The 19,867-nt window shown below is 46.9% G+C and overlaps 5 protein-coding genes across 5 annotated transcripts; 2 read left to right on the top strand and 3 right to left on the bottom strand.

Moving 5' to 3' along the window:
* Positions 1-1,621: 1,621 nt before the first annotated feature.
* RhiXN_10329 (beta-1,4-D-glucan cellobiohydrolase) lies at positions 1,622-3,024 on the top strand (the record flags this gene model as incomplete). Its single annotated transcript, XM_043330145.1, has 4 exons — positions 1,622-1,675; positions 1,747-1,990; positions 2,083-2,234; positions 2,293-3,024. 4 exons carry the CDS (start codon positions 1,622-1,624, stop codon positions 3,022-3,024), a joined length of 1,182 nt encoding a protein of 393 aa, XP_043184242.1.
* A 2,812-nt stretch (positions 3,025-5,836) lies between these two features.
* Positions 5,837-6,272, top strand: RhiXN_10328 (uncharacterized protein; the record flags this gene model as incomplete). Its single annotated transcript, XM_043330144.1, has 3 exons — positions 5,837-5,977; positions 6,032-6,130; positions 6,186-6,272. 3 exons carry the CDS (start codon positions 5,837-5,839, stop codon positions 6,270-6,272), a joined length of 327 nt encoding a protein of 108 aa, XP_043184241.1.
* A 994-nt stretch (positions 6,273-7,266) lies between these two features.
* On the bottom strand, positions 7,267-9,129 carry RhiXN_10327 (C2H2 zinc finger; the record flags this gene model as incomplete). The annotated part of the gene is made up of 6 exons (XM_043330143.1): positions 7,267-7,616; positions 7,673-7,845; positions 7,908-8,725; positions 8,774-8,908; positions 8,977-9,030; positions 9,085-9,129. 6 exons carry the CDS (start codon positions 9,127-9,129, stop codon positions 7,267-7,269), a joined length of 1,575 nt encoding a protein of 524 aa, XP_043184240.1.
* A 2,104-nt stretch (positions 9,130-11,233) lies between these two features.
* On the bottom strand, positions 11,234-13,275 carry RhiXN_10326 (uncharacterized protein; the record flags this gene model as incomplete). Its single annotated transcript, XM_043330142.1, has 2 exons — positions 11,234-12,610; positions 12,664-13,275. 2 exons carry the CDS (start codon positions 13,273-13,275, stop codon positions 11,234-11,236), a joined length of 1,989 nt encoding a protein of 662 aa, XP_043184239.1.
* Positions 13,276-15,254: 1,979 nt separating this feature from the next.
* RhiXN_10325 (uncharacterized protein) lies at positions 15,255-16,562 on the bottom strand (the record flags this gene model as incomplete). Its single annotated transcript, XM_043330141.1, has 7 exons — positions 15,255-15,426; positions 15,479-15,624; positions 15,683-15,859; positions 15,915-16,053; positions 16,105-16,283; positions 16,393-16,459; positions 16,516-16,562. The coding sequence occupies 7 exons, from the start codon at positions 16,560-16,562 to the stop codon at positions 15,255-15,257; spliced, it is 927 nt and encodes a 308-aa protein (XP_043184238.1).
* Positions 16,563-19,867: the final 3,305 nt, after the last annotated feature.

The following is a 19,867-nucleotide window of genomic DNA, read 5'->3' as shown; positions in this document are numbered from 1 at the left end:
TTGGTACGGAAGTCAAGGGCGGCTTAGATGGAGTGGAGGCACAATCTTTGCCTTTCCGGCCGCAAGTTGCGTTGGAGATAGACAAAGGATTTGTGCTAGACATTGCAGCTAAGCATACGTGATAGTCGGTTGGAGACAGCTACAATAGGGGCGCTCGCTATTTATTGACAACGGCCCCTATCCCATGTCTTAGACAAGAAATAATGATTATTTGACAAATATATGCAATTGCCTTAAGTCAGCAACATCCCAATAAGGTAAGAGATCGGCGGGATGTTATCTTATCAGCGCAATCAAGTGTCATTTCATAGCTAAATACATCCTTAATAAATAGCAGGGGGGGGGTCGACCCCCCCCTGCTAAATAGGTGGTCCAGATATTTAGAACACCCCTCCTTCAGCGTCTAGATCTGTATCCGACGCATTTCACATCGAGTTCCACGGTGCAAAATGTATCCGGGCTGGGCCTTGCCTCTAAACGACCGCTTTAGAACGGCTCAACCGTTCTAAATCCCTTACGGAAACGCACCATTATAGCTCACACCTAGTTGGATATAGCAACCACAGTCTTGTTGCAAAGTCATGTAATTACGAAATTCATTGGTCACTGTTTCGATCTTCTGTAACCTGCGGCTGTTGGCAGATCTACTAAACGACGTGTCGACGTGGTAGGTTCGGAATGTCTCGGTGAAACTAAAATACGAAGATGCATCGAGTAAAGTCACAAGAACTCGAGGCTAATGCTCGCAAGATAGCGTTTGTCGTATGAGAGCCTTCGGCGAGATCGTCTGCCGGGAGTCACGTGGCTCCGGCACGGAGCTGAAACGGGCGCTTGCTTTCCCGGGCTCTTCGGAATGATTATTCCTAGTCGATTGTGGACATAATTCGTATTGTAGTGAGTCTTCGTAGGGCTGAGAGACTTTGCGGACCACCGTCGGCCGAATCCGAACCTCTGCAAGAAAGAATGTGTCGGTCACTTTGCCCTTGTGCGCTCAAGCAGCGGAAGAACTAAACCAATGCGCAGCTTCATTGTGGAGCGGAAGCCTGGTTTTTCCTATGCTGGCCGAACGAAGCGACGCCGTCGGTCACTTCTCAATTTCTTTCACCTTTGATTTTTCGCACACATTTGATCTATGACGAAATATGGCTTCTCGTCGTACTGCAGGTGTCGTGTCGTCAGGATAAGGGTGGTACTATGCAGCTGCAGAGCTTCGCTTCTTCGACCACCTGCGAGGTCATCTGCACACTCTTAATTACAATCTCATCTCGCTTGAACGCCTATCCTCGCGATGGACGGGTACTCTTCGGCGTAGCTTGTTTTTCCTGTCTAGTTTGGTGGCGGGAAGTGGCAACGATTGGTCGAAGAGTCGCCATGCCGCCAAGCTTTACGGCTGAAAATAATTTCTCGTTGTCCAACGGGTTCTATAGTTGGCATAATGCTTGGGTTGTTACTTGGAGTCTGATATTGGGTCGTCTGGGCGCATGAAGAGTCCGCCGGACATTCCCCGACACCAACGAATATAAAACACTTCCAGTCGCCCTCCTTTCAATCCAACACTCAGCCTCTTGGCATCTCAGCAGTCCATTCATTGCATTTAATATCCTCTTAACACTCTCTCGAAATGGCACGCTCCACTATTGCTTTGTTTTCCCTTTCCCTTTCTCTGTTGGCGTCTGTACGCGCTCAGCAAGCCGGTACCTCCACGCGGAAGTTCATCCGTCTTTGACCTGGCAAAAATGCACCAAGTCCGGCGGATGCGTTACCCAATCTAACGCAAAGGTCGTCCTCGACGCCAACTGGCGCTGGGTCCACAACACCGGGGGCTACACCAACTGCTATACTGGCCAAGCCTGGGACTCCACCCTCTGCCCCGATCCCAAGACTTGCGCTACCAACTGCGCTGTCGATGGAGCTGATTACAGCGGCACCTACGGTATCACCACCAGCGGCAACGAACTCTCCCTCAGGTTCGTCACCGGATCCAACGTTGGTTCGCGTGTCTACTTGCTCAAGGACGAGACCACATACGAAATGTTCAAGCTCAAGAACCAAGAGTTCACTTTCGATACCGATGTCTCGCAGCTCCCTTGCGGACTCAACGGCGCCCTTTACTTCTCGGAGATGGATGCAGATGGTGGAATGTCAAGTACCCAACCAACAAGGCTGGTGCCAAGTACGGCACTGGGTACTGCGATGCGCAATGCCCTCGTGACATCAAGTTTATCAACGGAGAGGTAAGCATCTATTTATTCCGCACACTAACTATACTCATGGTTTATAATCGTAACATAGGCCAACGTCAGCGGATGGAAGGGCTCTGACAGTGACCCCAACTCCGGTACCGGTCAGTATGGTACCTGCTGCACGGAGATGGATATCTGGGAGGCGAACTCGGTTTCCACCGCATATACCCCTCACCCTTGCTCGGCTAACGGCCAGGAGAGGTGCGACGGAGATGGCTGTGCTTCCGTCTGCGACCAAGCTGGATGCGACTTCAACTCGTTCCGCATGGGAGACAAGAGCTTCTACGGTACAACCGTTGACCCCAAGCAAAAGGTGACTGTCGTCACTCAATTCATCACTGCCGACGGTACCGCTACCGGTGAACTCTCCGAGATCAGGCGCATCTACGTCCAGAACGGCAAGGTCATTCAAAACTCGAAGACACAAATCTCCGGCATGGACTCTTACGATTCGATCACCCCCGAATTCTGCACTGCTCAAAAGAAGGCATTCTCTGACAACGACACCTTCGCCGCTCGCGGTGGATTCTCTGGCATGAGCAAGGCCTTTGATAACGGAATGGTTTTGGTCATGAGCATCTGGGACGACCACGCTGCCAACATGCTCTGGCTCGACAGCAACTACCCCGCCGACCGCGATGCTAGCCAACCTGGCGTTGCTCGTGGTACTTGCGCTACTACATCCGGTGCTCCTTCCGATGTCGAAAAGAATTCCGGTAGCGCTACCGTCAAGTTCTCGAACATCCGCTTCGGTGACCTCGACTCTACCTACACTGCATAAATCTAGATACCCTAAGGTATGTCTCCTTGAGTATGCTGGCATCGCAGCTGCTAAGTATCGCCTTTAGAATTCATATCCTATGGTGATGTGTATCCCTGGGGAATTTGAAACCTATACTGTAGATAACCATGGCTTAAAATTTGATTTCTGTTTATATTTACTTTTGGCTCACTTCAGAGGATGAGTACGAGGATCGTTCAAGACTATAAGATATTCTAGCTGGTTTTTGAGATAAGGGCCCAAACCACTATACCAACAATTTATATCTGTTTGTGATAAGCCTCACCATCGGATAGTTCAAACGACCAAACTAGAAGCTGATGCTAAGGACACTCCTAAAGAAATTCATAATTGGCAATGTAACGAGTACTTCTCTCTGCACAGATCGGCAACGACGATGCTTGATTTACCTGATATATGCGCTTTCTCCGCACACGATCACGGTTGTCGTAAGTTGTGAATGGCCACATGTTTATGACGCACCTCTATAATGACGAAGAATAGGTCATCGTTCAGTTGTATGCAGCATGCCTTGAATGCAGGGGTGCGTAAATTTGTTTCTAACATAACTACGGAAAGATGTATAAAGTGCCATCGGATCTTGTACTCCACCTTTTCACCTCAATTAATTGGCCGCAATGACTATTTGTAACGGGTTGTACAAACTTTCAATAAAAACGAGAACAGTCAGCTCTATGTCGGCTTGTCACGAGATCCGGACCCGTCAAATGTCAGTGAAGGAATTCAAATAATTGCCGGTTCCGAGTCCTCCACAGTAAGTAACCCATTCGCAGAATAGGCCAGCCCTAATATTCATAGGTCATAAAGACCATTGTGGAAGTACGGAACGTGGGGAGTGATCGATACGACTCCATTTATGGTATCATAGTGGCCTCGGCATTGGGTACAACACTGTGAAGTCAACGGTAAATCGTATTCCTCTTTTCGTTCGATTTTGAAATAAAACTCTCCAAGTACGGATCTCAGGTGATGGCGACGTCGAATGCACTGGAATGGTGTATCGAGGAAGAAGCCGGCCCAACCGATATAAGTACGCTTCCTTTTTATCCAGACATATGGGACTAGCGAAGCTCATTGTGGCCAACAAATACTTAGAATCAGCATACCAGATTCCGGCTTATATTGGTCCATTGTGTCAGAAAGAGAGGATGAGACTCGAGTAAGTCCCGGTTTTTCGATAAAAAAAGTCACGATCGAAATTTAGTTCACACGCCATCATAGATTACCTTACGTCCACCCGAAGGAAGGCCCGCCGAAGAGTGGGTTTTTGACTCTCAACGGAATCATCAATAAGACTCAGCTCCCGGTTGTTTTGAATGTGTACTACTATCATGGCCCTTTAAGAAAGTGATTTCATGTAATTATCATAGGGATTCTCGTACGAGATATTTTAATGTTTGCTTTCACTGATTCTGGTTGACTGATTGTAGTGCCCTTTTACTCTTTGATGCGAGCCTTCAACAGACGGAAGTCGAATTGCATTATCATAATTTCAGGCCAAGCATAGTATATTAAGATCATGATAAATCGTATCTTCAATCAATCCTTCCCAGATGGCTAATTACGTACACCACCTATATCACTGATTGCTCTAAGCAGCTTCGTATATCCTTATCTGCAAATATTTCTCTCCCATGACGTGTCAAACAATCATGTTCGTCATGCAAATCTTTCGTCGCAATTTCCCGCGTCAAAGCGGGAATGGCGTAGGCCTCATAATGAGACACCCATAATCCGGTCCTGTTTTCGAATAGAATAAGACTGGGAACTTGCGTCTTGATCGTCTCACGCCCACAGCTATGTTACTGAAAGGATGGTCCAGACAAGCTCTCTACGGAATTCCGTAACACGCGTTTACACGTTGGCATTTCTGGCGATGGAGCGTCTTCCACAAATGAAGGTGGTGTCCCGGTGGTCGCTGGGCCTGAATCTACAGAGGTGCAAGGCTGCTGAAAGTGGTAGGCTAAAACCCTGACTCAATGCATTTTGTAGGCGCCTACAGAGCTGCAAAAGCTAGGCAAGGAACGGTATCAGACTTGCCTCTCGTACCATGGCAAGCTGGCCTTGGGCTATGGTAACGATAAATCCGAAGCAGTCCGACCAAAATCTACGAAACCACCTGTGTTACCATTAACATTATTCCCTCGGAGTGAAATTAATGTCACAGTTGGTCCACAAAATGGACATACAGAATAGATAATCAAACAGAGGGACGGATGAGAAAGGTATCGGTAAGTGCTGTCACAAACTGAAGATATAGCACTTGCACATGTACAACTCGTGTTTCATAGGATATACATCCCTCAATCTCAGCTCTACTGGAGTGTTAATCCAGATACCTCGCGTTCGTCTCCAGTAGGTCAAAAGTCAGGTCTGAAAATACCAAACAGTCTAATTGAACCCTACTACCTGCCAGATTGTTTTACATCCCCAAATTATCGGAGGTCTCCCAATACAGGAATGGATATTGGAGTTTCTGGATAACCAATAATGTCCACCTTACTTGATTGGTATAAATCCGCACCAATCTAATCAAGTGTTCAATATTTCGTATTCCCCGCACGGAAGTTCATTTTGTCTGATTTCAGCAGCACCGCAGACTCGAATAGAAGGAATGTAATGGTAGGTGACGCAACTAAAGTCACTAAAGCCAGTTTGTGACATCGTAAACTCGTTCCCGGTTTGGCTGATAGGTTTGCATGACGCATATAACATCATTCGCCACGACTTGTGGTATTTAAAAAACTGAAAGAGGTCACAGCGTTTAGTTATCGACGACCCGTCTAGCAAAATGCCAGTATCACTCTCCAGCGGCCTTTATAAAATCTCCACCCAGACACCCAATGGGAAATTATTTGTCGGTGTCCGCCCAGACTCATCTCCAGATGTCGCGGGAGGCTTCCCAGTGATCGTTGGACCTGAATCGTCCTCTGTACGTGGGTGTGGTCCTCTTGTCTTGCTTATTAGCTGACACGTCGTCGTAAAGGCGATCATAGAGCTACGCCTACTTGACGGGCTAAAATACGAGTTTCTTTTGTACCACCATGGCGGACAAAGTCTCGGCTATAAAATGAACCAGTTTGACGTAAGTTAGAGTCTGTTTCTCTCCATGTCTCTTTGATAAGCTGAGTTTGGTTTAGAAAGGATGCGAGGTGATTGCATCGCCTGGCCGCGAAGTTGGAGAGTGGATGATTACTCAAGGGCGTAACCCGGAGAAGTATAGGTAAACATACTTGGACGAATTATGAAATGTATAGAATAACAAGTAATAACACGCTTTTAGGATCCACACAATCCAGTCCAATTTGTTTTGGACTGTTAAAGGAGATTCATCAGCTGTGAGTAGAACTGTTATTCCTCGTCCAAACCAGTATGTAACACCGAGGGCCCAAAGCTTATAGTAAGCCCGCCGGAGCCCGAGGGAGGCGAAATCAACGACTGGGACATTGAGTTACAGTGGAACGATTAAAATCCTCCCAACGCAACTCTTCGCGGGAAACCCACCGAACTTATATCATAGTATCAAAGTCTGTAGCTAAAAAACTAGGATCTAGACCTGTAGTTACAGCATTCAATGACAAACCGAGTTTGTTCGCTCGGTTTCGCCGACAGTACGATGTGCATCCACGAAAGTAAAAGTTGTTCATACTGAATGCTCTTTGACCACCCGGCCTCTGTACTCGTCGTATGTTTAACAGAGACCAGGCATCATATATACAAGCGCATCTAGTACCAAGTATGATCTATACTCGTTCCCTGGCCATGTGAAACTATTTGAAGCTTATCGATTGCTCAGTTAGGTATAGATTGATGTGGCTGAACGCGCGCGTATAGTCTACTGGCCTATATGCGGTTGTGGCCATTCGTGTTAACAAGTTCGACTATAAAAATCTATATCCCTTATCCCATATTCAGACCGAGGCCTTGGGTTTTTGTTTCTCACTGATCCTATTCCCCAACTCACCAATTCCCTCTTCACTCACGCGACGGTTCATCAAAACCAATAAACGCATGTTTGGCAGCCAAGAAAATCTCTGTTAATCATCGAGCCCACAAAATTACAAGAATCGATAGTTAAAATCTTACAAAACCTAACACAAAGAGACATCAGACCCAAAAACGAGCAGAGCCAACCACTCGCATTCAATAAGACGCACATTATTAATGTTACCCATAAGCGACACTCCTTGATCGTACACCTCACGACTTGAATCACATTCGTTAAACAACCGACTCGTGCCCCTTTTCCGCCTCGATCTGCTGCAAAGCAGCCTGAAGAGCTTCGACCGCCTGCATGTTTGCGAAATCCTCGTCGGTGCCCGTGAACGCCCCTGCGGGTCGCCGAACCCGTCCGTCCGAAGCGAAGGATCGAAGTTTCCGTCTGCGCGTAGTTGGGGATCGATCACGAGTTTCGTCTGGTGGGATGACGACCAGGTCCTCCATCCCTCCGTCGATCGAGGGTCCGGAAAGGCCGGTGTGTTGGAGATGGGGTTGTGTCCCAGCGTAGACGGGTGGCTGGGTAGGTTCAAGTTTGATTGACTCCCGAGCCCGATATGGTTCTGGCCGTTCATCTCCATTCCGTCGTCGTGATTATCGTCGTCCGAGTCTCCACCCCTGAGTCGTTTACTGTTCCCCTCGGAATAGTCGCCTTCATCGTCCTCAAAATCGGATTCCGATGGATCAGCGTAGACTCCCGGTGTCATGTTTTTCCGCTTTCGGGTGCTCATTCTTCGTGGAGGAGACGGTGGCATGGGATTGACATCAGACTTGGAAGAAGGACGGGTCGGGCGTTTGATTCTTCTAACCCATAGCATGATTAGAAATTCTGGAGAGCAGCCCGGGATAGAGACGAGTGTACGTACCCAGGTTGGGTTTGCCTGACCAAATGCGTCCGCTCGTTTCGCTCGTGTCGCATCAGAGCATCTTTCCTGTCAAACGCTGCCTCGCAGCCTGGCCTGCTGCACCTAAACGGTCGACTCTCGGCTGCACCCTTGGCATGCGTCCTTCGATGCCTTTCGCAGTCGCTCTTCCTATCAAATGCCGCCGAACACCCAGATGTACCGCAAGCAAATGGTCGACCGAGATCCCCGGTTGAAGTAGTGGGAGTATCGAGCGACTTGTCAGAGTAGTGGGAATGAGCAGAAGGCGCCGAGGTTGTATCGGTGGATGTGTGCGAAGGAGGAGTGTATACGCCTCCGAAACCACCCGGGTTTTGATAGTGAGGAGATGCTGTAGCAGCGGGGTTGAGCGGGGGAGGCTCGGGTCGCCTTGGACGAGCTTTGACTCCGGGTTGTGTTGCAGAAAGCTTGCTAGCCAGGGGGAATGTCGAATGGGGTTTGTTGCGTTCGGGAGGATAGTGCGATTTGAGTTGAGGTTGTGTCTGTTGAGGACGAGACTGAGATTGGGGTTGGGATAACCCCTGTGGCCGAGATTGAGTAGATGGATTGAGTTGAGGTTGAAGATGCGTTTGTACAGGGGCCCCCGTTGTCACCGGGGTTGGCGCCTGTGTCGGTGGTGCGGCCACAGGCAGGACTTGCTGAGGTGGAAGACCAACTTGCATAGGCGGCGGCTGGTTAACGACATGGTGCCAGGGACCGGGGACCATGTACATCGGCACTGGCATTGGCATCGGGCCGGGGGGAGCGAATATCGGGCCTGGGAACGGACCCCATCCTGGCAGCTAAATCCCGATTGGTGTTGTGTAACCCAGTGATTGGTAGAAACTTACGGGTGGCAAAGCAGGGAAAATAGAATAATGTGCAGGATTTGGATTGTGGTTTGCTACTGTGGGCTCTTTCGGTAGGGTTTTGGTGAGACTGGATGGAGCAGCAGTTGCAGGTGGAGCCGCATCCGTCGAAGAAGTCTGGAAATAGAAAAGAAAACGTTAATAATCTTGTTTCTGATTCCCTGTCGCCACCTGTCTCAACACACAATCATCTCGCCACTGGTGCCTCGAAAAAATCCACATGCAACAACAAAGCCACTCTAGGTACGCAGAGTATTGGTATACAAACACAATACGGGCGAGTATCAACGTACCGAGTTGGATGCCAACGCTGGATCAAGCGCAAACTGTGCGCTCATCGCCAAATGTCCGCGTGTTGTTGTCTGCGCTTAGCCCCAGGGCGTACTAAGCGCGGCTTATCCGAGCGCCGGGCGTCTAGCGATACTGTAACCTAATTTGTCGTGGTCAAGACGCTCAAGTGCACAATCCGAGCTGTCCCGGATCAATGTTGTTCCTGCAGTTCCGGGCCCCCAAAATGCACACATCACCAACTCATCAAAGCACTTCGCACCTCGTTGTGCACAGGATTCTCACAGAATCACTACATCTCTTTCCAAGTAGACGAATATCGATTCTTACGGAGCCCTACCCGGCACTCCGAACAGCCTCCCTCGAAACGGCTCCGAGACGCGTGGTTCCATGCTGCGATAACGGCACCGAGCCATAGAATTGGTCCAATACAACTTTAGATCTTCTAAAATCACAAGAGAGGGGCCATATTATCGATAACGGCAGACTCTCACCTTGGGCATTGGGTTTGCTGGTTTGAGTGGTACGTGTCCACGCCCTTTCGCCACACATACAATATGCACAGCCCTCCACAAACGCTCCAGGACGGGTTTGGCTATACGATGCCCTACCAACTCCTCACCCGCAGGTAACTGCTGTGTGTTAAATCAAGAATTACTAGAATTAATGCTTTGATTCATATCTATCATACTGATTGTAGGTATATGAGCTACCTATAGGCGTCCGGAAAACCGCTAAATCAGACCAATAGTTGAGCATCTACTCCGGGGGCAGCAAGGTCATAACGAGCGGACATTAATTGGTAACTATATTCCGATCACTTTCTTCGCTGAATCTATCTTCGTCTTGATCTGAGTAACGCTATAACCATTAACTCATTTTAGCTGAGCAAACTACCATTGTCGATGATTTCTCAACGCATCACCTTATGTTACCACTTTTCAACTCGTAACCCTGGAGAACAAGGTGAATTATTGGGTGTCGTCTGGTTTCTATTAATAATTACCGGTAATTCCTTGTATGGGTCTCCGCCTTGAATAAACTTGATAACAGGTATGTCCCTATTAAAGAGTAGTCGGCGGAGTGTCTACACAAACCGTTAGATACAACTTTACGTTTTCTTTAATTTATATATCTGCAAGAGGATATTAGCATTCAAGTACAACCTGCGGTCAGGAAAGTGTGTACCGTGGTGGATGTTTGAAGCTCACCACGAGCAAAGTCCAAACTCATCTCCACAAAAACTATATTAGACTCTTTTTTATAGTCATCGGACACAATATTCTAGGTACTTCGGCCTCCGCCCACCAGATCCGAGCTGTCATGATGGTTGGCATAGGTTATTAGGAAATGGATGAAAAGGTAAGAATTGCATACTCTCTATTAAAGTATCTAACTAACTAGTTATTGGAGCATAGTTTTAATCAATCATGGACCCGATCATCGCAAAGCATACCCACTAACCACAAGCTTTCCGGTAGACTCCTTCAGGATTACCTCTAGTCTTGTTCTGCTGGAAACCGGTTTGATTTGATTAGTTGCAGACATATCGCAGAGAGTAGCGATCAAGATATAAAATTGGCTGCGGTAGCTGTTGACGGGTGAAGGGTTTATTCATCCAAATATATACTTGGCCTTGGGCCGGCACAGCAAAAAAGGGGGAGGAAGAAAACGCTAGGAAAGTGAGAAGAAACAGCACGACCGGGACCGGTGGGCGAAGCAAGCTGGGGGCCGGAGAGGCGGAACGCCGCACCGGGGAGCCACCGGGGCCGCGCCACCGAGCGAGCTGGGTGGGCGGCCAAACCCAGTCGTCTGCAGAAAAAGGTGCGGGTGGGCGGGACTTACAGAAAAAACGGGGAAACACAGTGAATGGTGCTGCGAGTGATGGTGGGCTCGCGATGGGTGTGGTATGGATGGAAAAACGAACGACGGGGCAAGCGCCGGACTATGTATTGCCAATGGAGTGTACATGTGGACGTAGGATAAACGAGCAAACCCGGCCTGAACGGCCCAGTATAAGTTTTGCGGCCTACACAGGCTCCGTCGCAAAACTCCACAAAGGTGTGTGGTCTGATTACAAACCTTGTAGTACAAATAGGGTAAATAAGGGGTGATGATCGGAGATTACATTATTTGTATACATATCAATAATATTCAATCGCTTAGACGCAAACGATCACTGTTACCACCAATTTCTTGGGGAGTTTGCTTCTCTCGAGCCTCCGCCTGGGAAATGATGACATTGAGATCACACTGATCAATATTACGTTTATTCTCATCGTTCGTTCCCTTGGTATCACCACCTTCCTTCGAGTTTTGTTTCGTTAAGGCGCCGTGCAACGCACCTAAACTTCCTTTAAGTTCATAATAAACACCTACATACTCCAATTTACTGCACTCTTGGTGCTGGAGTATATGCTTCAGGAAATCCCAGAACCGAAGCCCCATATTTATCTCCCATAGGTCTGGAGGATGCTCGGACACTAATCGAATCAAACTGGCCAAGTGGATAAGCACATCCTCGTCAAGGTTACTCTCTTTTGCTTCCTCTCGATTCAAGCGTAGTAAAACCGTGCAGATGGTCGAAGAGTTATATCTAAGTTGATCCTCTGTCCTTTTGCTATCGCCGTAGACAAGGTGCCGAGCTGCCCAAGCGATCCAGCCACCATACAACTTGGGGCGACCTACAAGTAATTGAATCATCGTTCGTACCATCGAAGAGTGGTTGGATCGGCTTTGCAAAGCTACAAAGATGTGGTATGCCAATCTTCTGATGCCCTTGGAGCCCCAGTAATCCTCAAGACTGCATGCAAATGATTTTAGCTGAGAGACGATGTGTTCATCGAGGTTGGGAGCGGATAGTTCACAAGGCCGCATCCCGAGTTTAGGTGTGGTGATGCCTGAAGCAGTCGCCCATTGTTCTATTCGCATCGGCACGACGCGTACCAGTGCGTTAATGACAGCTATCTGCGTTTCCCTAGGGAGATCCTTTGCGCCCAGAAGATTTATCAAGCAGGCCAAGAGTCCATGTTCTTCGTCTATCACTGCTAGGTCAAATTTATGCTCCGTACTAACTCTGGCAATTGTGACCTTGTATGTACACGAAGATAGACGATTTTCTTCCAATGACCCAGTACCAGGGGCAGGAGTTGCAGGAGCCGTGGGCGGAGTCAAGGGATTGTCTAGAGCTGCCAGTAGGGCTCTAAGCGAAGCACCCCCCATTGGTGCTCGTCTGTTGATATGATAATATAACAAAAGCGAGGCTCGTCTCAACCCCATCTGGTGAGTCTCTTTGTAGTGGCAAAGCAGTTCAGTTGATCGGTCATATGACAGGATCGGGATCTCTGTATGGCCTTGCGGGGCATCTTTTAAACCATTGGAAGCCAGTAATAGTCTTTTTTGGATCACACATGAAACCAACTTGAGCTCGGCGGTAACAAGTCCTGCGCATGCATTAGGAATAAAGTATGGTCGCTGATCTTCTCCCCATAAGCTAGTGATAGTCGAGAGTATTTCGTCTTCCATCTCTTTCTATATTGAAAAGCTCAGATGAAACCAGTCAGGGAAATAAGCTCCCTACTTACTGCCTTGTTACATTCTTTAGTGATAGTGTCTTGAGCATTGCGAGGGGAGAAAATCTTGATCCATTTTGCATTCCATAATGGACGAGCTGATTTTTCCTGAACCGAGCTAGCCTCTGTATCGTTGTCTGGAGCTTTTTCATTTCCTCCGGTTTCAGGTATTTTCCTATCCTTCTCATTTATCACATCCCGTATGTACGGGTAAATATCAGCTATCAAAAGTGCATATGTTGCTGCGTTGGAGCCATTCCATAATACTAGCTCCCTTCCACCATCAGCCAGCGCCTTCTTGAGTTTTGCGATCGCCTCAGACCCCATGTACAACAGTTGCGAGTGATATTTAGGGTTTTCCACCACCAAATCGAGCATCTTCTTGATAAAAGAATTGGATCCATCTTCTGCCGAAAGGCTCTGATACATGTCGTTCACATCGGCCGGGCTTCTCGCATGATCAAAAAACCACTGGAGTGCATTCCAATTGTATATCACTTGGCTCTTGTATTCATTGCTTTTGTTCTTCGATCGGTCTGTTGTTTGTTCGTTCGCATTCTCTTCCGCCTGTGGGTTCTCAGCCAGTCCCCTCGATCGGAGTAAACGTCGAATGTACTTTGACATCCTCCCCTTATATGGACAAAGCTCATAGCATGCACCAAGTATTGTAGCTGTTAAGTAGGAGAGGGCAACCGCTCCGCTGGTGACCGTTATAATGATCGCAACGATAGTATCGATCAGCCAAAGTCGAACAATTAGTCCTCCTGTAAATAGAAGCAGAGAGAAGTGCAGTAGCGTGGGAAGAAGATTGATGAGTAGGAGAGCTCGCCACGATTTTAACGCTTCAAAGCGAAGCTGGCGCTGCAGAGCATATTTATGGGGATCCTTGGTTGTATAAGTGAGAAACCAACTGAGCCATGCTTTGGCTAACATTGCGACCATGGCAGCCCCCATTGACAGTACGAGAGAGAAACCAAAGAACGTTGACCCAGCGAGCAGCTACTGACGGCCGGATTAGAACACTGCTTCCAGGGGGTACGTACGAATAAAAGCATAGTATTCAGATTACTGTCGTAGCATTCACAAGCTCTTGATCTTGTTCCTTTGCCTCTTTCTGGTATAACCTCCACATTGTAGACTAGAGAGAAACCATCCGGAACGCCTGACATTGCATCAGCGTCAAAGGCAGGCTGCCTATCACCTTCAGCTCGAAAATTATTAGAATTCAGCCAATGCGGCTTGTCGCTTTGGTTTAACTAGGCATCAACCGTTATTAACAACTCAGTCAATGTAGATTCAGCAGTTGTCACTTTTACCCCGTAGCCCCGTTTCTCTCCCAGTTCTTGACCAACGAGTTTGAGCTCGATCTCTTTAGCTTGAGTCGGAACCTAGTTCGAATCAACGTTCAAAGGATGATACACATATGATATATGAATTTTAACGTACCATTTCTTAAAGAAGACGCTAATGTTTGTGAGTAAAACCTGGAAGTGTTCGCGCCTTTAAATTCATCCAAGTAGAATGCCAATGGCAACGTGTTGTGATAAAACCGCGCCTCGATAAGAATATAGCACCTTATCCTGTCTTCCAACGTGTTATCAACACCTTAACCGCATTGTATCTTATAGCCTTTCCACACAATTGATCAGAACTGTATACATATCCATGCTTTTCACTAGTCTCGTGATCGTAGATCAGGGTTATACCCAATACCTGGACTGCTACTTTCCTGAATAGCAAGAAGCCTATCTAGCGGTACTCTTCGGACAGTGATGGGTGCTGATACTGTCAGAAAAATACGCTGTTAAGACCGCAGCCCATGGGATCACCATCATCACGAACTTGGGGTCGGTCTGTTTTTGAAATATAATCCGCACCTGTATATTATGTAATGAATGTCGGTATACTTTCCATCTGTCTGATGATACACAGATCGTTTGCAGACCTATCACCTCGGAATTTTATCCGTAAGATACATAAGGACAGACATATCCGAGACAGCTCATTTCCAACAGCATGCGAACAGGAAGAAGTACTGTCAGTGAGGTGAAGTGTAAATCGCTGCTGTCACTCTGGCTGATCTCCCGAGACAGTTCTTCATTGGCGTTGTCAATCCATCAGCGATATTTCTGACACAAACATCACTGCTGATGTCGACCAGTGATATGTACCGATCCCTTTCCAGAAAGGTCGTATGCGTCGGTCGGCTGTATCTCAGTACAAACAACTCTTCTGGTGTCATACTAGTGATAATTGTCGGTCTTCTACCAACCAGGTTGTGTGGACCTGTCGTTTGACATGCTGATACAGCGTAAGCTAGCGGATCATCCGACATCATTCTGTCAGATTCAGTAGGAGTAGATTATGTATATATATAACTACATGAAAGAGGATACCTAAATGCAGGATGTTTAGCCTACCTGAAGGACGAAAGCTCCCGGCTTGACTGATTAAATGTAGGCTGATCACTATCATATATGGGATAATAGTCCGATCAATCACCGTATGACTAATAATGATCGGGCCAATCGGGTATTCGCAATAAACAAAACGTAGGATACAGAAACAATGTAGACCACATAATCGCAATTAATATGCGTTTACTACTCGTCTCCCGATTCGTCCTCATCCTCTTCCTGCTCCCCCAATCTCGGTTCCTCATCTCCCGACAACCCTGGGTCGCCTTCAACCTCCGCATCGAGAGCGTCAAGCGTAGCATCTCTATCGTCCTCGGTGACCACCTGCATCCCTATATTGAAAGAACCAAAAAGTCGCCTATGAGAACTTAGGGTAAGAAAGGATAATGAGTATATACGAGAACACTTACATGTTCCACCATTCCAGTAGCACTTTAGAACGGCTAGCAAACTTTGGAGCCTCAAGGAATTCGCGGATTTGATTGTAGTAGTCGCCATAATTGAATCCTCCACATATTTCCGAGAAATAGGTCTCGGTTGTTAGAGAGTGACGCACCTATCCAAAACGAAAGTGCAATTGAGTAAGCGAACCAAAAGATAGAGGTAAGGCGTACCACAACAGCGACGTATGCAATAAACGCTGGCGTTACCTTAGTAAGGTTATACGCCTTGGCTAAGCCTATCGATCCCTTTGAACGTTTGAACGAGCACCCACGGGCCCCGCTGACTTGAGTAGTGGACGCGCTCATTGATTTGGCAGAGCTGGGGGAGAACAACAAGCAATATGCGGCCTAATGTAATGCAAATGTCAGTTCCATGCCTAGGAAGAATCCTGGAATTACCCACGCATATCAGAATCTCATTTCGGAGCAACCCTTCTGACGGTCTTTCGGGGTTGTAGTATTCCCCGTTATCCACCCACAGATATCGAGGAAACTGCGAAGGTTTTGCCAAGAGCTTCATGTTGCAGAAGTCATCTTGAACTCTATAAGCAACGCATTAGGGTGCAAGTGTTTTGAGCTAATAAATGACTCACTGTGAATCTTTCCAGTTGTATTGTATCGGCGATAGCAGCTCAGCGCACTGGATATGAAACAAACCACGTCTAGGTTTTGGGCCAAGGGGAGGGTCCCATGCCATCACTTCCCAGGTGGGCATTTCCCGGGCAACTTTGGCCATGTCTTTGGATCGGCCATTACTCTGACCCGTGCTCAGCTGAAATCCAACGAGTGAGCTATAGATTAAGGCGCATATAAGGTCATTTACTTGCCTGCTTTTTGAGGTTGCAAGTTACCGCGGCCGCGTGCTCTCGAGGGGCACGCACCACCTTCTCAATGAGAGAAGGTTCTTCCTCTAAGAGCTTTTCGAGTACTATGAGCAACCGCTTTTGACTGTAATATACCGGGTTAATATTTTATGTTTCCGTCTAATCAAGCAATGCGCTTACTCTTTAGATAATGATGCCCGAAAACTCTTCTTCTCTTCAACAGACATTTGGGGGTCTCCTTGCCCATGTTAACAAGGTCAATTGGTGGCCAGAACATCTTGTATAAATGTGTGACTTGGCGGCTGAGGACAGGTATGGTTCTCCCAGTGCCATCAGAGTTGGTGCTAGAAAGAGTAGGTTGGGTGACTGTGCTAGGTAGAGAGTGTCAAAGTATACAAACTTAGTGTCTGCTTGGGGCATAGTCAGGTTGGGCTTTTGGGAGCAGGGATGGAAAGTTAGCACAAGCTAGAGACGCTTCAGTGCATCTCACCTTTATTTATTCTACATTGCCCTGTCTTGCTATCTTCCTGGCGCGCCAAGCCTCTTTCAAGTGGGCGTTGTCATGTCTAAGTTTCCCTTAGACAATTTGTACATGTCAGATATGTTACATGTATGCCAAATTATCTAACGCTTGTTATTACAAATTCCTCCCTCTTTGGTTCCTCTCTATGTTCCCATAATATTAGAGTCAGACTGTTCTCTACATTGACCGCCAGCTTTCTCCGTATCTATGTCATCCAGAGTATACTCTTGTGTTCCTTGATGCATTCAAACTTTTGACAATACAAAGAGCGCCTCAAACCACTGCAGTTGGTGCAAGCTAGCTAAACAGTATGATGTTGAACTGTTGGACAGCTCATACTTGTATGAGACAGAGCCGCCTGCCAAACAGCGTTGAACTAGCATTGAAGATGGTATGGATAAGAAAATAACTCAGGTATATTTACTAGCTGAAGCAAAAACTATCTGCATTTATGCTAATTTTATCTTTATATTAAAGGAGCAAGAATCAAATACCACCTCCTCCAATCCTCAACCTATGCCCAGTGCTGAACTCAACAATTGCACCTTTGACCCCCTGCCTAACTTGAAATTAACTGCTACCACACCCAAGCCACATCCAGCTGTCAATACCCTTAATCATACTTGTCCAACAACTTGCTCACAAACACAACTGCTACACACAGGGTTCAGATTGCAAACTGATGCTCTGCCAGAGGGACTGCCCTCCACACTTGCTGCAATAGTAGATGCAACCCCCCCTTCCAATGCTATTACTGAGACTACTCACCAAGAGCAAGAACACGCTCTGTCCAGTGGCATTGCTACCACCTCCAAGCTACCTGGAGGAGCATACATTACTGCAACAGATCTTTTTGGCCAATATTGCATTTACAATACACACCCCCTCCAAGTACCTGATGCCAATTATTCCCTGTCCAACTCTGTTGTTCTTCCATCCCAACCAAGACATGTTTGTTCAGTCAAGGAGATTATACACCCCTGTCCTAATCTCTCAGTCTTCTATATACAACAACATCACTGGCTTATGGGAAACTCAAAGTCACTGAACAACCGTGAATCCCTGTGCAATGATGTGCTTGTGCAACCAGGTTTTTGTCCACAGGATTGTCATGACCCATGCCTTTGCTGGCATGTCTCCTGACCAAGCCACCTACTAATAGGATATTCCACAGTCTTTAGAAGGCCGCATATACTCACATATATGCAGTCAGAACTGTCATTACTCTAAGCGCTCATGACTTAGAGACTGACAGTCCACCAGGGTCACATGATCCCCCCCTCCAGTCCTTTATCAAATACTATACTAAACTACTATGGATTTGAGGTGGGGGGGGGATGACATAATCTCTTCTATAACAATATATTATTCAGACCTTGCCTGCAGGCATTAACATTGGCCTGCAGCTAGGGGGGCAGGGGGAGTGCAACATCCCCCAGCAATATATATTATTCATATATCACTGTGCATCACATATACTATATATCTTTGACAGTGGATATATATGGTAATAACCCCTCCAGATATGGGTTATGACAAGGATGTTGTTGGTTATAATTTTTGTGCTTTAGACCAGAAGCTAGCAAAGGCAGAGCACAACTGGAACACTATTTGTCCACCATCTGAAGGCTGGAAGAACGTCCCCATTCAGCTTGAAATACCCCCCTTTGACAAACACAGGCCTGCATTCAAGCCAATAAAGACACAACTGCTCCAAAATGCTATATCACTGTCCATGGGCTCCATGCACAAAAACTTACAGACATTGTATATAGGGCCTTCTCCCAGAATAATACCACCTTGTTTCACTACACACCTTTCAAATTGTTCTGGAAGCAACCAGATTTGGGATCCCGCCCTGAACTACAGATTTTTGATGAAATATATTCATTGCCTTCAATGCTGAATGCTCACTGTGAGGTCCAGCGTTTGAAAATTTCTGACTCTAGCTGCACTTGACCTTGCTGTGTTGCTTACTTCATGTTTGGCTCCAATGGAACTTTGTTAGGAAGGGGATTTAGCAATGCCAAAGGCCACCCAATCTATGGGTTTTTTGGGAATGAGAGCAAATACCAGCAATGTAAACCATCATCCAATACCTGCTTCCATGTAGCTCATGTTCCTTTGGTAAGCACTATCCTAATTTTGGTTCTACAAGTACAAATGAACTGACATTGACTCAAACAGCTCCTGTCATGCCCTAGAGGCGTGACCACCTTAAAAACCACTAAGTCGAAGAAATAGTGAATATATGCGCTATTTTCATGAAGATTTATGGTTATATGCATATTTATGCTGTTTAGGCGCTGAGCGCTTATTATGTAATCTCATCACATGACCTTTAGTCATGTGATCTTGTTTTCTTATCTCTGGTCATGTGACCTTATCTTTGTTATGATGTTTGTACATGTAATTACTCTTCCCCTTCTCTGTTGAATATATAAGGAGGGTTCTGAGAGCCTTAAGCCTCAGAACTCGACCTCTTATCCCCTTCCAACCTACCTACCCTAAGACATACACCTAAGAGTATTGCCTGAGAGCATACCAGTCCCTGTCAAAGGTTTCTTGCCCTGCTGTCTTAACAGCTTTAGTGCACTTTACTTTATATAGGTCTTGTCCTACCCTTTCCTGGCTTTGCCTTGAGCATTGTTGGGCCCTACTTGCTGATAAGTCCTATATTAGGCAATAGCTTGTTAGGTTTTACCTTCTGGTAGTTGTCGGCTCTGACATTAGGTTGAGTTCTTCATCACCAACCCTTGTGGACAACTAGGGTGTTAGTACTGGCACGACCCATCAAGAACCAGTGATCCAGCATAACCAGATAATATCAAAACTGGTGATTGTTGCACTAGGGGGTTATTGTTACACGGCTAGCATTGCGAACGTCCACCCAAAAGTCTGCCACGACTTCTTCTGCGTCACAGACAGTCAAAGACCCGCTTGTGCAAAACCTGCCTCTGTATCACGCCCATCCAAGGCTTGTTGATCAGTTGTAAGGAGCATTCAACG

The sequence above is a fragment of the Rhizoctonia solani genome, chromosome 11 (genome assembly GCF_016906535.1).
Source record: "Rhizoctonia solani chromosome 11, complete sequence".
NCBI classification, from domain to species: Eukaryota; Fungi; Basidiomycota; class Agaricomycetes; order Cantharellales; family Ceratobasidiaceae; genus Rhizoctonia; species Rhizoctonia solani.
The sequence above is the reverse complement of the archived record's forward strand: the minus strand, read 5'-3'. Positions and strand labels throughout refer to the sequence as shown.